General features: G+C 38.4%; 1 protein-coding gene across 2 annotated transcripts in view; it reads right to left on the bottom strand.

Annotated features, from left to right (window-relative positions):
- RELN (reelin) overlaps window positions 1–15329 on the bottom strand; it is a 479257-nt gene that overhangs the window by 72297 nt on the left and 391631 nt on the right. For both annotated transcript variants that reach the window (XM_055301120.1, XM_055301121.1), the window contains 7 exons: window positions 13450–13590; window positions 13168–13345; window positions 9473–9557; window positions 8450–8632; window positions 6033–6204; window positions 5830–5932; window positions 3627–3856 (listed from right to left, as the gene is read on the bottom strand). In XM_055301120.1, coding sequence (XP_055157095.1) covers window positions 3627–3856; window positions 5830–5932; window positions 6033–6204; window positions 8450–8632; window positions 9473–9557; window positions 13168–13345; window positions 13450–13590 — 1092 coding nt within the window. The remainder of the gene's footprint in view (window positions 1–3626; window positions 3857–5829; window positions 5933–6032; window positions 6205–8449; window positions 8633–9472; window positions 9558–13167; window positions 13346–13449; window positions 13591–15329) is intronic.

Here is a 15329-nt window from a genome sequence, read left to right as displayed (position 1 = left end):
TTTATTTTTGAGGGGATGAATATAGAGATGGCATGTGCACTCGTTTTTGTACCCTATGAATTTGTCCCATTTTCAGTTATCATAGGAACCAAATTCAGAATAATTTATTAATTTGAGAAACAGAAATTAGAAGTCAATTTTAGAAGTATTTATTAGGCTCCTAAAGTTTAGTAGATAGTAAAAGCAGATGGAGTCAAGTTCCCACATATAATTTTAACCCTAACTTCATTGTTTATATCAAGACTCCAACTATACTGAGCTGCTCCCAAAATGCCAGTTCATAATTACATTTTATTTTCAAATACTTGTCAAAGTTTAGTCTTGGCAAGAAGCACTTTCTACCCTTTGAACTTTCAGACTGCTGAGCTGAGGGAAATGGCTAGAGTTTTCCTTTGAACAAAAGCCTACATGGATTTTTTTGAACTTCTTATTTATTCAAATGTTCTGCATACAAATGAACCACCTTGGTTGGATATTTATTATTGTTCACCTGCCTTGACTCAGAAACTGCAAGAACTATGATAAATGGGCTGAAGGGTCTGGTTTCACTGTGGTTCCCTTCTGCTGAAATCTTATTTTGAAAATTTCTCACTGCCACCCTCCCTGGTGAATGTCTGTTCTCCCAAGCCAGTGGTATTCAAAAGGATCTGTTTTTTAAACAAAAACTTAAAATTTCAGGCACATAACAGTGCTTTCATTAAACAGGGGTTTTGGTTGACTCATTATGAAACTGTATAAAGCAAAAGCAATTAGGAAGTTTTAAAGACAAAAAGACTACAGATGAAAAGGACACAAAGGTAATGTGAGTAAAACTCTATGGAAACTCAATAGTTCATGCTTCAAATGTGAATGGACTATAGGTTGGGGCAAAAATGGTCATTTCTGCAGCTGAAGACATTTCATATGCTTTTTTGGTACCTGGTGTCCAGTAAGTACACAAAAAAGGGTAATTTAAATTTGGGTTATATATATTTTTTAGCATCTAGCTTGTAGTGTCACTGTGGACCATGTTGAATACAAACCAAGCAATGGTTCACTGAGTTGGAGAAAATTTAACTTTTGCCTTCCAGCAATTCATGCCTGTGTGGGTTTTAAGAAGGGTGCTAATTCTTTTCCTGAAACAAGGACCAGACAACACTATTAAGGCAAATTCTTCTTTTCACAGAAATGGTTGAAGGCAATCTGAAAGGTAGGTTTACACTGTTCCGAGAGTGGGCAGGTCTCTTCAACAGATTTCTTTTCTTTTTATAGAAATAAAAAGGATACGGAATACAAATAACATGATGTTCTAGGTTCTGTACTTTCATCATTGGAGGAGGTATATTTTAAACTGACACCCAATAGCAGTAGGTGAAAATATATAAATTCCTAATGTTCAAATTATATTGCTTTATAATTTCTCTTGTTCAGATTTCCAAATTGTATTTCTTTATGTGTAAGCACAGCCCTGTGGACATCACCAACTCTTTCTAAGTGAGGTGGTTTCCATGACACCAGAGCAACTGTCCTGCAACCTTATTTCCTATTTCTTTAAATAGGATTGTTTCCATGTGGGAACTTGCTGAAGCAAGTCTCAGTTGTTAAAGTGATGTAAACTTGTGGCCTACAACCTATCTTTGGGGTTGCTTCCTAGTGAATCCAATTCTTAGTTGAGCAAGAGGAGGATGAGAAGTCCATTAAAAACAAAACCTGGATGCTTTTCAACAATACCATTAATGGTCACGATCTTGGTCATAAACGCCTATGTGATTGGCCAGTAGGCCTTCTCCCTGTCTACACTGCCCATAAGCATGGATTTTTGGCAGCTAGGCTTTTGTTGCGTAGCTCAGCTTTCTGGCTATAGCTGACTGATTCAGATCTTTTCTAGAAATGTGGAATTAAGAGTTCCTGGTACATGAGAGCTGTAGTTTGCTGAGTGATGTGAAAGTCATGATAAAAATGAGGGTCACACTTCTGTTGCTGGGGTCCTCACACTTTCTGAGTGGGGTCCATGAAATTCCCCAGTATGCTTCCAGTATGTTCTTCCACTTTTTGGTAAGCCCCTTTTATTTCCTGCAAGATATGATTTTAAATACTACAATTGATCTTGGATAAAAAGTTTTTCCTGAGCTCTTTCTCCCTGCCCTATTCTTCTATAGATAATCCTCCTCACCTCCAGGAATAACAGCTTTCTAGTTATGCCGACTGAATTTTCAGCTCTATCTCCTAGAGAATCGGGAGGACATCCTGCTTAGTAATGCTTTTTGTTTTTAATAGTTGGATTTTCCATTGGGATAATATCATGGTGTAATAGCAAGAATTAATAAATGACATACTTGACAGATCAAAATATTCAAGTCCTTAGCAATCAAATTATAAAAATTATGCTGATGATATGATGAGAAGCAAATGGATTTATGTTCAAAGAGAATGCAGACTTGTGAAAATTCACGTTCACCCTTTTGGAAAAATACTAGGTATTCATAGTTTTGCTTGAAGACCCAAGACTTCTAATTATGCTGTTTCACGTTGGGAATGTAAATCTATTTCCATCTTGAAAGTATATTAGTACTTTCTTCTTTTCTTGACATACCCTGAAAGAATAAGTTCTTTCTTCTCAGAGAAAAGACAAATTTTGAGGCAAGCTGCTTTGTTGATTTCCTCTTTTTGTTCACTTATATTATTAGTTTTAGTTTTTGAACTATTCATTTCATTTCTATTAGAATTGAAGTTACTTTATCTCCAGATAGCTTTTCAATAGAAGAGTCAAATATATGTAGCAAGAATGCTGAGAGAGGTTGAAAAAAAACGCCTGGGTGGCAGGGAATGTGGAACAATTTTTTTATGAGGCACCTAGAATATTCTTCCTACCTCCGGCTGTGCCCTCTCCATACACAAGAGACTCAGTAGGTGTCTACAAGTTGTAAAATTCTTTTTTGCTTTTTTAGATTTTTATTTATTTATGAGAGACACAGATTGAGAAGCAGAGACACAGGCAGAGGGAGAAGCACTCCCTGCGGGGAGCCCGATGCAGAACTCGATCCCGGATCCTGAGATCACGACCTGAGCCACAGGCAGACGCTCAACCGTTGAGCCACCCAGGCATCCCCAAGTGTAAAATTCTAACTGCATTTATATTGGGAGGTGGGAGCAGGCGAGAGGGGAGTGGATTACAACATTAGGAGAAAACCATATTTCTGTTGCTTCCTAATTGATCTAATAAAGACCCCTGGGGCATATGAGCCCACTACAGGGTACAGCCCATGGTGTACTCTCTTAAATCTATTTTCAAACTAGGGATGCCTGGGTGGCTCAGTGGTTGGGCATTTGCCTTTGGCTCAGGTTCTGATCCTGGGGTCCTGGGATCAAGTCCCTCATCAAGCTCCCTGTGGGGAGCCTGCTTCTCCCTCTGCCTATGTCTCTGTTTCATGAATAAAATAAATTTATTAAGAAAAGAAATCTATCTTCAAACTAAAAGTGAGTCATGTGTCATCTATGTCCTATGCCTTGGAATATTCACTGATCTGCTGAAGCCAAGAACTGAGAAAGAAACAGAGCGTAGAAGTTGGCCCCAGGAAAGTGTCACATCCATGATGACATCATGGAAAAAATGGTCAAATGAGAAAAATGCTGGCAGTTCCTCTCACCCGCAAAGGTGCAACTTCCCAAAGTGCACGACTTCCCTTCTCCAGCCCTGGGTGGTCCCTGGGTAGTAGGCGCTGCTTGGGTGGTGCTCAGTGGAGCACAGGGAGCTGATGTGGCTGCTGCTGTGGTAGCAGAGGGGGAGCAGCAGGTGCCAAGTGGCCCCGAAGTCCCTTGAAAACTCAAGTTTGACCGGATCAGTAGATGAGCTATCAGTGGAGCATCCAACATTGATCTTGGGGAAGAAGAAAAAAAAAAAACCGATACAAATTACTGCAGAGCAACAAGCCTTGAAATGATTCACCACTTCATTATTTTCTCAAGAGTCCATTTTCCTGGGAACTGTCTTGCTGAAATATTTAACAAGATAAAATTCTGTTTTGCCTAACTGAGTAATATCATATATTACCTTCAAAGAATAATTTTTTCATAAAGAACCTCAAAGGGCCTCATAAAAAATTTATTTCCCCTCATTTTACAAAAAGCTAGGAAGTGGATAAGGCAGGGGCTGGCATGGATTCCAAATTTTACCTCTGGCCTACTTTCATAGCCAAACCAAGCAAATCGTAACAAAGACTATTTCCTTACTTCTAACCATTAGTTTCGTTTTGTTTTGTTTTCCCAGTCCTTCTGTTAGGAATAAAGACTTCTGTTTTCCTTCTTGTGAGACCTTCCAAATAATCCCCAAAGTTTTGCACGTGAAAAAACTTCAGTATGTATTCAATATGAAGACAAAAACAAATACACTTATTGTCAAAAACAAAAACAATTATTGTTACTATTTCCATGGCACAGGGAGAGCATTCTCAGACTTTCTTAACCAGGTCATCAGGGAAATAACTACTTCATTCCTTTTCCCATACTTTCAGGTAAATAAACTAAAACTTAAATACATGCAAGTAATTCTTTCCAAGTAATTTTCCCCTCTTGCAGTTGAGATTAACATTTTCTTGCTGTTGCAGTAACCAGACATATTTATATTTATAATTTTTGTGGTTGAACTTACACCTTGTACCTTTTGATGAGTAATCTATCAGCATTAGATAAACTTTTCAACTACAGGCATTTGTTTCTACCTAGATCTTTCTGATAACAGAATAAACCACAGGTATTATTTTTTAAAATTAACATTTAAAGCATACATTTAGAAAATATAATAGAAAGTTATTTAAGTAACTTAAAATAAAATTAGAAAATATAACAGAAATATTAGAAAATAGATACAGAATAATTTCTCTATGAAAGCATTGTTTGGTCTCTGACTTTTTTTTAAAGATTTTATTTATTTATTTGAGAGAGAGAGAGGGAGTGAGCAAGAGAGCTCGAGCGAGGGGTAGGGGCAGAGGGAGTGGGAGGAGCAGATTCCCTACTGAACAGGGAGCCCAATGTAGGGCTCAACCCAGGACCCTGAGATCATGACCTGAGCAGAAGGCAGACAATTCATCAACGCACCCCTGGTCTCTGACTTTTGAGATGGAAGAGACAACTCTAATTTAGAGGCTACAGGAGAGTTAATCTAAAACAAATATTCTGAATTTTGTTGATGCAGTTAGGCACTATTGTAAGCTTTCTCAAAAGTAGATACAGACCACAGCTATGAAACAAGTGTTTTTGAAAATTAATACTACTGAATGCTGGCTCAATGCACCCTTGGTTCTGATTGATTTTATCTAAGTTTTCAAAATACATAAAAAGGTTTTCTTTTATACATTATTAATTAGCTCTCTTCAAAATTATAAGAAGTCATGAATATTAATGAAATAAACAAAAATAATAGAAAGTAGTGTCGTGTTATTTTATCTGTAAACTTCATAGCACCATAATAAATATCATATAAATGTGCTGGCGTGGTATAACAGTAGTTACATTGACTGGGTCTTAAGTAACACATAAAAATTGTGACAACAATAATACTAGAATAGTATGGTCCTTTTTGTTTTTATAATGTTTAAAATAATTTATGTCAACAACTTCCCATTATTGTAGGTAGGGAGATTATGTCATAAATAAAGGACAAAGATTCAGAAATAAACCTTAGTAGGACAATTGGTTCTGCTAATAAAAATGAATTATGATGTAAAACCTCTTTTGTCCTTGGACAAAAATGGAAAGTCATAATGCATGAAATTATCTGATATTTTCCTTCTCTTTCCTGGCTTTTGTTCAAGATAAAATTTAAAGCATTTCTGATAGAATAAAGTCAAGTACCTCAAATTGTATGATGGTGTTCTCATTCACATCCAGGTCACGAGTGGTAATGGAATGCTCACCAACTTCATTTGAAACAAATACCATAGCAGAATCTTCCTCGCTGTTATGTAAGAAAACAACAAGAAATTCATTGGGCAAAAAGTTCATTGTGATTTGTATAGAGCAATGGTTTTGCTTTAGTGCCTCAATTAAATACTTACGGTGCTCCTTTTGAAGAATATGGGCAATAAAGACCAATGTTACCACCAGGATAGAAAAACCAATTGTCTTCTCTGGGTCCAAAGTCAAATGTATCCAGTAGCATCAGAGGGTTGTTTAGATTATTCCCATCAATAATGAAGTCATCAATAATCCAGATTTCTTCTTTCTTACCTAAGGCATTTGGGGATTAAAAAAAGTTTTTCCACTGGTGAAAATTGGAGAGACATTTCTGCTTGTTACAAGAAGGTATTTTGTAGACAAAGAAACACAGACTATACAATAGGGTATTTGTAGCAATTAAAGTATGAAAAAATTAAGCTGTCAATTGTATTAAATTGACAGAGCAGGGAGCAGCCTCACTGATTTCAGAAAGCTGAAATGGTTTATAAAAGTGACTGCCCTTCCAGGAACAGTGGTGCAGTGCTAGAGACTTCCACTGCCAAGAATGGGATTTGAGTTATGTTGTCATGGTTTAGGGGAATCTGTAAGATATTTGAATCTGGAGCATAGGCGGACAAGCCTGTGGATTTAAAACTCAGGTACGCTAGTTGATTTGAGGAGCAACTAATGACATTTTTAAAATTTTATTTATTTATCTTATTTTATTTTTTCATGAGAGACATACACAGAGAGGTAGAGATATAGGCAGAGAGAGAAGCAGGCTCCCTGTGGGGAACATGATACAGGACTCCATTCCAGAACCCTGGGATTAGTATCTGAGCCAAAGGCTCAACCACTGAGCCACCCAGGTGCCCCAACTCATGACCTTTTAGAGTCAACTCATCATTTGGCCTCATGCTATGGTCAGGCCAAAGGACTGTGGTAATTCAAACACTGGCTTGATGCATAATTTTATTTATTTATTTATTTATTTATTTATTTATTTATTTTTTATTTATTATTTTATTTATTTATTCATGAAAGAGAGGGGGGGGGCAGAGACAGAAGCAGGCTCCATGCAGGGAGCCCGATGCAGAACTTGATCCCAGTACCCCAGGATCATGCCCTGGGTCGAAGGCAGGAGCTAAACTACTGACCCACCCAGGGATGCCCGCATAATTTTATTTAATTGTTAAAACTACAGAGAAGAAAATACTGTTATATACTTTTTAAAATGCTTTTCAAATTTTTTATGTTTATTTGGAGATACAAAGGAGTTTCTAGAAAACTAGTAAAATCACTCCTTAGGCTGTCATAGAATTTGATTCAGCAACACAGGCTGGGTGTTTAAGGAAGATATCTACTGAGTAGGTAAGAAGAGCAAATGCAGGCTGCCTTTGCAAAGCACTGTTTGGACTCAAGGAAACAAGGAGATAAGACCATCCCAGGCAGAAACATAAAAATTCTCCAAGGTTGCTTCTTCACTGACTATAATTCTTACCAAAAAAAAAAAAAAAAAGAATCTGTAAACAGGAACCTGTAGAAATAACCTGATGATTTAAATGAAGTCATATATGTATGTGTGTCTTTCTCTAATCCTATCACTATTCTAATTCTAATAGCTGTATTCTCTTTTCTTGTTTTGGAAGCAGTTGGTGAAAACAGTAAAGAAAAATCAGGTAAGCATTCCAATCATAACATGAAGACAATGATCCTCTGGATTGTGAAACTTGGTCGCATTTATTTATTTACTTTTATTTGGTGGTTATAAGAGGTTATTTCTGTCTGTTAATAATAAGTTTTGGTTTATTAGTTATAAAATAAATATTCAGGTTAAATTTTTGAGAGAGCAGTACATTTTTCTTATTCATTTCCGTGCTACCTCTGCAAAGAATCTGCTTAATGGAATATCTCCATGCTTACTCAGGCCATTAAATGCATGATTTGGTAGAGTCTGGTCCTTTATAATCAGCAGTTAATAGAAATATTGGAAGCAATAAAACATTACAAATTTGTAAAATCATTTTCTGTAACCATCTGAAAATGCTATTAAATTATACATTCACTTTAACTTATGACTGAAGCGAGTGTATGTGATAAGAATATTTTATCTAAGGCACTACCTGGTTGGTGTAGGTTGCTGTCACTTTGTCATGGTATTTTGCTGCAATGTTGTTCTGTCTCACTAATGAAACGCCATACTCAGGAGAACTATTTATTCCTAAATGAATTCAGCAAGAATGTAGCTACAATTGATGAATGACTGATGATAATGCTGAATATTTTTTACAAACCTTAGCTCTGTAAGAGACTTTAGCTATATTTACATCATCAAGAGAACTTAGGAGTCAAGTACAAAGAGACAATAAAGATACATAAAGTTAAATATTCACTGAGACTCCTCGAAAGTGAAGCATGTAAAATACGTTATGGATAGCTAAACCACTCCGCTGACAAACATTTCCACCACATCTTAGAAAAACATGGTACAATGGCACAGTCAGTTTTGAACACAGGAGAATGTGTGCACTCTTACCGTTATTATAAGGTTGCCAGAGTCTGAACCTTGTAGCGTTGGTCTGGGCAGTATATGGCAAGGGAACATTAATGAAAAGTATGTTGGTTGTTTGAGGGAAGTAAAATTCGTCCATCAGGTGCCAAGTGATTCCCCCATTGATGGAGAATTGTAATAGAATAGAGTGAGACCTCTCTGGGGTACCTAGAAGGAAGACACCACAGGCATAAAACACATTGTGAAAAGAGTGGGGAAGTGGTAATATTCTAAGACTATTCTTTTGGCATCGATGCATAAGCTGACTTAGCTTCACAGAGAGGCTTTGGAGGCAGCTTAAAGCAATGTCAGGTGGGGCTTACTGTATGATTGTATCTCTAAATGCACACCAGATCTCAGATTTCACAAAGTAGTATCTCCCCTTCTTCATCAGATATGAACACATATCTTTCTGTATTTCGTTTAGGAAATACTACATCAGAAAAATTTGCTTCTATGAGCATCACAATTTTATAAATGGTCAAACATTTAAATTTCAGGAATACAAGCAAAAATCTGTTTGAAAGTTTATTATATCCAAAGGGCATTATTTGTCAAGGAAATTATTTAGTTAACCTTAAAGGTCATAATGGCAAAGAGCTGTCATTCGGGGGTTCACATCTGTAAAAGGAAATCCAAAATGTCCATAAGTTAAATTTTTAAAATGCAAAATTCTTATACCTAGGAAGTAGCAGTGGAAAAAAGACTCAGGGGCATGAGGATAAATTTAACTAACACAGAACAAGTATGATTATTACAGGTATATGAAATTATTGCAAAGTCAGTAGTTATCTTACTCTTATATTAAGATAAATATTAGTATTATAGATTGTAGTATTACAGAAACACATATGTGAACATTTACTCAAATTTATGTTAGCTCTTCCATGTAGCAGAATTTATGGGCCTCAAATCCATTATTTCTTTGTGGGGGAGGAACTGTGTAAGGCAAGGGGGAGTTCTCTTGAAGGGATATAATGAATTCTACTCATAGAAGAAAAGACTTACCTTTTGCTATAAATCTAAGTGAAAACTGGACATACATAGTATTGGTACAGTCTAGATCTCTTGAAATAAGCATCCTTAGTCCTTCCTGAAAACAAAAAAATGTAAGTTAAGCAACCTTATTTCAGTTGTAAAATTATTTTATACACCTAACTTGCATTAGCTAGGTAACAGATACATACAAGTAATGATCCAGAAGCAATGTTTGGTCCAGTTTAAAAGGAAAAATTAATCACTTCCCCTTTCTTAAGGCTTTCATTTCTCATGACTACACAATTTCATTGTCTCAAGTCTAAATCACACTTTGCTGTGACTTTTATAAAAAGCAGAGCATAAAGGACGTTACATATCTGCAGGCCTTTTTAAAAAGTAGCCTCCTTTGACCACAGCACGCCACGAGAGGGGTAATGAGGAAACAGATGGAAATTCTCTGCCAAGCGCTCCTGCTGGAATCTGGGATCTAATAGGTAACTTTTTCAGTGCTCCAAGGAGTTGCAGGGACTTACTACTCCTTTGTGCACTCCGACAGCCCTGGGAGGCTCTCATTCAGGCTGACACAACACCCTCCAGTTGGTCAAGTTAAATAAGGCATAACTAAGCAAGTCCCCATGCCTCGGCTGTAACTGTTCACGCAGAGAAGCCAAAGAAGGAAGAAAGCGATCACATTAGCTTTGGTAATTTTTTCTGCTAATTAAGTATTTCTGGTTGCCTGGGATTGACAGCTCCATAGCTTGTTTTCTCCGTGTGTACACAGGACGGCAGTGACAGCCAGTAAAATAGAATTTCACTATGCAAATGTCCTAAGGTACAAATAGGCCTTTTAAGCTTCTTAGCTATGATTTCTGAATAAAATGACTCTTTGGTGGTATAGGACTGTGTGATACTGGGTGAACACTGGATTTCTCTTTCTTTCTTTCTTTCTTTCTTTCTTTCTTTCTTTCTTTCTTTCTTTCTTCTCTCCTTTCTTTCCTTCCTTCCTTTCATTTTTTAAAGATTTATTTATTTATTTGAGAGAGAAAGAGAGAGAGAGAGAGGGAGAGAATGAGCAGAAGGGGCAGATGGAGAGAGAATCTGAAGCAGATACCCTGCTGAATGTGGAACCAGACATGAGCGAAAGTTCGACTAAGCTATACTAAAGGGGCTCGATCCCAGGACCCTGAGATCATGACCTAGCTGAAACTAAGAGCTGCATGCTTAACCAACTGGGCCACTCAGGTGCCCCTAGATTTCTTAATTGTCAACTAATGAACACTGGACATAATTTTAACTAGAAAGCAAATTCTTCCTGTTTTTCTTATTACATGGCACAAAATCCTCAATAGCTAAAAAATTGAAAATAGAACTAATTTTGTAATAGCAACCATGTTATTGAGTGTATTATATGCTAGGTTCTAAAATAGATGCTTTTCCCCTTTAAAGGACATAGCACTTGTAAGGGCAAGATATTATTATCTTTATGATGCAGAGGGGGAAACTCGAGACAGAGCAATACAGTAACTTGCTCAAGATCGCACAGCTAAAAAGTGTTGATGGTAGAATTCGAACCCAGATATGTCAGAATGTGAAACTTATCTTCCATCCTTCATAGGATGCTAGTGTTTTGTTTATTAAATCATCTTTTGGTTTTGGGAGAAGAAATCCAGATAATATGAAATTTAGAGTTTGGGAATTATTTAATACTGTCATGAAAAAGTAACGACATGTATAACTGACCCTGAACTTCACAAAGCATCGACTCAAACTTCCAGGATTGCAGGTTGCCCTGTAAAAGCCTTATATTTCCAGTCTTTGCTTTTCTTTTACTGTCATAACTCACTGCCCTGCTCAGTCTGTGACACCTAGTCAATGCCTGTTCTTCATGTCTCGCTGTTGAGAGACACTCTCTGCCCCATACCCTGACAGGCACAAAGCCCTGATGGCTTTACGGCTTGGTGCCACGTGGAGGTTGAGGTGTTGAGGAAAAGTGGCTTCTTTAACTTGGTAATGGAAAAGCTTTGAGGTGGGTAGTTGATAGATCTGGCTAATAAATAGCCCTTGCTAACATCAAGTTAAAGGAATACCATGATTTCTTCCCCTTTGATTATGGAACTTAAGTATAAATTTGTTCCCACAGGAAAATATAAATCAGCCCTAATGGTTCTTTTCCATTTCACATTGCATCTTGTAGGAACAATTATGTTGAAAGTGGGCACGATGTGTATGAAAGTATCTTTCATGTTGTAGTATTTGCTTGTAGTTCAGCGCTTGATATTAATTACATGAGGGAACTGTCAAGTCCTGCTTCTGTGTACATTCTAGCTCACACGTATAGGTTTCTTTTCTCATCCTTTTTGCAGATTCATTAATCCATTTGTGCTAAATGCGGGAGTTCTTTGGCATCCAACAAGCCATTCTAATAACTGATAGTACTCCGAAATCTATAAAGAGGCACTATCATTTCCTTTTTTCTGAAAGAATGCCTTTCTAGGTCAACCTGCACCCTACTGAATGGCCACGCTGAGCCCTCTCTACAGCTTGCAGAGCTGATGGATAATATGTCTAATACATATAATGCTTGGCTGCTCTTGCATTTGGATGGCTAAAGGGAAAATAGAAAACACTGTGTATCTTCCTCCTTTATAGGATCTAGGGACCAAGTTAATCCTACTGCTTAAAAATTTATCAGGTAAAGACATTTAAATCATGAAAAGTCACAGGGCCCCTGCTTTTTGGTCTTGTCAATGCTGCAAGCAGATGGGAAGTGAGCGAGCGGTAATCAGAGCTAATGCCTCCAACGACTGAGAAAATACATGCAAAAACCAGTAGTTCCCATCCTCAAACATCCTACCTCAATTTCTTTGGCCTCTCAAAGCTCTTAGGGACTTATAAATCTCTCAGACCCTTAAGTGTTTTTTTCTCTCTCAGCCAAACTTGAGAAGAATTCGGGATTCGAACAAGGATCGAATCTATAACTATAACTATATATCGGCTATAACTGAAAAAGTTCCAGGCTGTCTAATTTTCTAAGTGTTAGGTGTTTTAGTCATTAAGGTTGTTTGTACAGAAACCCATGGAGATTTTTGTTAAAGATTTCATCTGCACACGTATATAGCCGATTTCCCCATGCTGGGAGAGATGGGACATAACAAGTATTCACGTAGGAAAATGTGCCAACTAGCCTAGTGTTTTACACAACAACTTAACATCTCTTTCACCAGATATCTAGGTTGAAATACAAAATATACTGACAGTGTCTGAGAATGCTATTTCACTTGACTCAAATGTTTGGTTTTCTTAAAGTCACCAAAGGGTTCTATTGGCAGGAGGAAAAGGAAAAAAAAAAAAAAAGAAAGGAAAAAACAAAGACCATTGTTTATAATTCCACAAGTCATATATTTCAATAACACATAAAATGCTACATTCTAGAAGATTCTAGAAATTGCATATGCACAATCTGTGTGTGTGTGCATATATATTTCTGCTGCAATTTTTAAAAGTAACACAGATCTGATCACCAAAGCAGAGGAAAGATTTTATGTCTAAGTGATCTCAAAGAATGATTATGCTGAATGGAGAAGGAAACATGGTTCGGGTAGGAAGACAACTGCTATGTAAAAAATAATGCACCATCTGAGCAGGTTCAGAAACACAATTGTGTGGAGCAGTGAGGGAAGGTGGGAATCCCAGTAGCAGTGTAGAGAAGCAGAATCTCATCTGACCCCTTTAAAAATAAGCGATGTTCCAGATTTGATGGTTTCACCATTCAGATTCCCCCTCTCAGCACCATACACTTCAGGCCAAAGATCGGGATGTAGGTTCCCATTGAAATCATCCTTAAGAATGGAGGGCAGAGGAACAACTGGCACACAGTAGGCTCCACCAAAGCCCCGGTCACACCTAAGGAAAAAAGGAGTGGAAGAAAGGCATTATTTGTCGTGAGTCTGAAAGCCGCTTACGTTTTTGTATTGTCAAGAAAGCAGCTGCTGGTTTTGTTGACTTACACACAGCGTCCGTCATCGCAAATCCCTCGTCCTGAGCACAGCCAGGGGCACCCCGAGGCCAGCAGAACATTATCAATAGCCCAGGAGTCGGCCCCCATGGTGTAGTTGGACTGAATCCATCGGAAGCGGGTCCTGGGAGATCTAGCCAAAAACAAACAAACAAACAAAAACCCCACACTTGGTTAGACAAGCACCCTCGAAAGTAGAACATTCATTTTAATTCCTCTTTCACTCTCAAGAGCCCACCTCTATTCCAGTTCCCACTTACTTGAGACAGTTCTCACACCGAGCATTGGATGCTCTTTCCCGCTGAACCCCAAAACAAGAGAGTAGAAAACATGCTTTTTAAATATTTCATCTTTTATTCTTTCTTTTCTTTTCTTTTTTAAAGATTTTATTTTATTCATGAGAGACACAGAGAGAGGTAGAGACATAGGCAGAGGGAGAAGCAGGCTCACTGCGGGGAGCCTGATGCAGGACTCGATCCCAGGACCCTGGGATCACGACCTGAGCCAAAGGCAGATGCTCAACTACTGAACCACCCAGGTGCTCCTCACCCTTTCTTTCATGCAAGTGTCTTCTAGCACATGTGGGATGGGAAAGTTATCTCCAAGGATCAACTTATTCTGTGGTTGAACCACGTGCAAATTTCTGTGTTTTGCTTTCAGGCTTTTCCTGCCGTTGAGGACAAGGAAAGAGAGGGAAGGCATGATAAACATGAGGAAAAGCTGGAATCTCAGGACGTTCTCATCATGAGGTTCCTGTTCTGCTGTCCCTAAATGGTTTCTGAGGCAGTAAATGGAAGCCCCATGGAAGTTCTGTCTCCCTGCTGGGCCTGAGGTTCTGGATCCCTAAAGGTGAGGGCCAGAACGATGCGATGCACTCCTGCATTTTCTATTCGTTTTGCAATCTGCTTTTGGAACGTGCTGTCGGAAGATGACCTTGTCAAGGAATATACCAGCCTTAGCCCAACAGCGGAAGCGGTCCCTCACTTGGGAGCAGACTGCACCGCAGAAGTCTGTGACTCACTTATTTGGAATGTGGAACACAGCCTACTTGAAGTAGAATTTTAATAGTGACATTTCGAGTGCTATTGTTTCCCTATACAAGTTCTCCCTCAGTCCACACAGCTGCCAGTGTGGGGACTTAAAAATGGAGATCTGATCACATCACCACTCCACTTAACACCCTTCTGATGGCTCCCCAAGGAATGGAATGTCAAGGCCAAGCTGCATGACACCCTCCCTACCCCCCAACAAGGCCTCTCCACCTAGACAAGCTCTACCTCCTTACTCAGTTTAGAGATTGGCGCCTCCAGGAAGCTCGCTCAGATGCCCCTACCCTCAGGTAGTACGCCTGTGTTTCAATAACATCCCCCAGTATTAGCAGTATCATCATTTTATATCATAAATAACTGCTGAGATGTCCACTATAATACATATGAGTCCTGGTATCCGCTATTCCTTTTGCATTAGAGCTCTACAATTAGAGTTCTACAGCAGATATTCAATGAATGTTTGTTGAATAAAAGTACAGTGAATAACTGAGCTACTGGGGTCCACAGGAAACCATTTTTGGCTAAATGCTGAAATGCTTTGGTTTCCTGCATTTGTTTTCTTCCTGCCACTTTGTTGTCCATCTCTGAATCAGAATCAAATCAGCAAAATGGAAACCACTGTATTTAATATAGAGAGCATTTAATACAGGGAACTGGAGATACAGTTGGTGCCAGACAGAGCTGAGAAGCCAACAGGGGCAAGTGAGGAAACCAGAGTTGAGCAAAGTGGGGAAGCCACCACAAGTCCAAAGCCGTAGGGCTACCAGTAGGAGACACTGTTGCTGGTGCCCAGGGGCCAGGGTCACATGGAGGGCCTTCTCCC

Source organism: Nyctereutes procyonoides, unplaced genomic scaffold, assembly GCF_905146905.1.
Source record: "Nyctereutes procyonoides isolate TBG_1078 unplaced genomic scaffold, NYPRO_anot_genome, whole genome shotgun sequence".
In the NCBI taxonomy this organism is placed as follows: Eukaryota; Metazoa; Chordata; class Mammalia; order Carnivora; family Canidae; genus Nyctereutes; species Nyctereutes procyonoides.
This window is presented reverse-complemented; position numbering and strand designations above follow the sequence as displayed.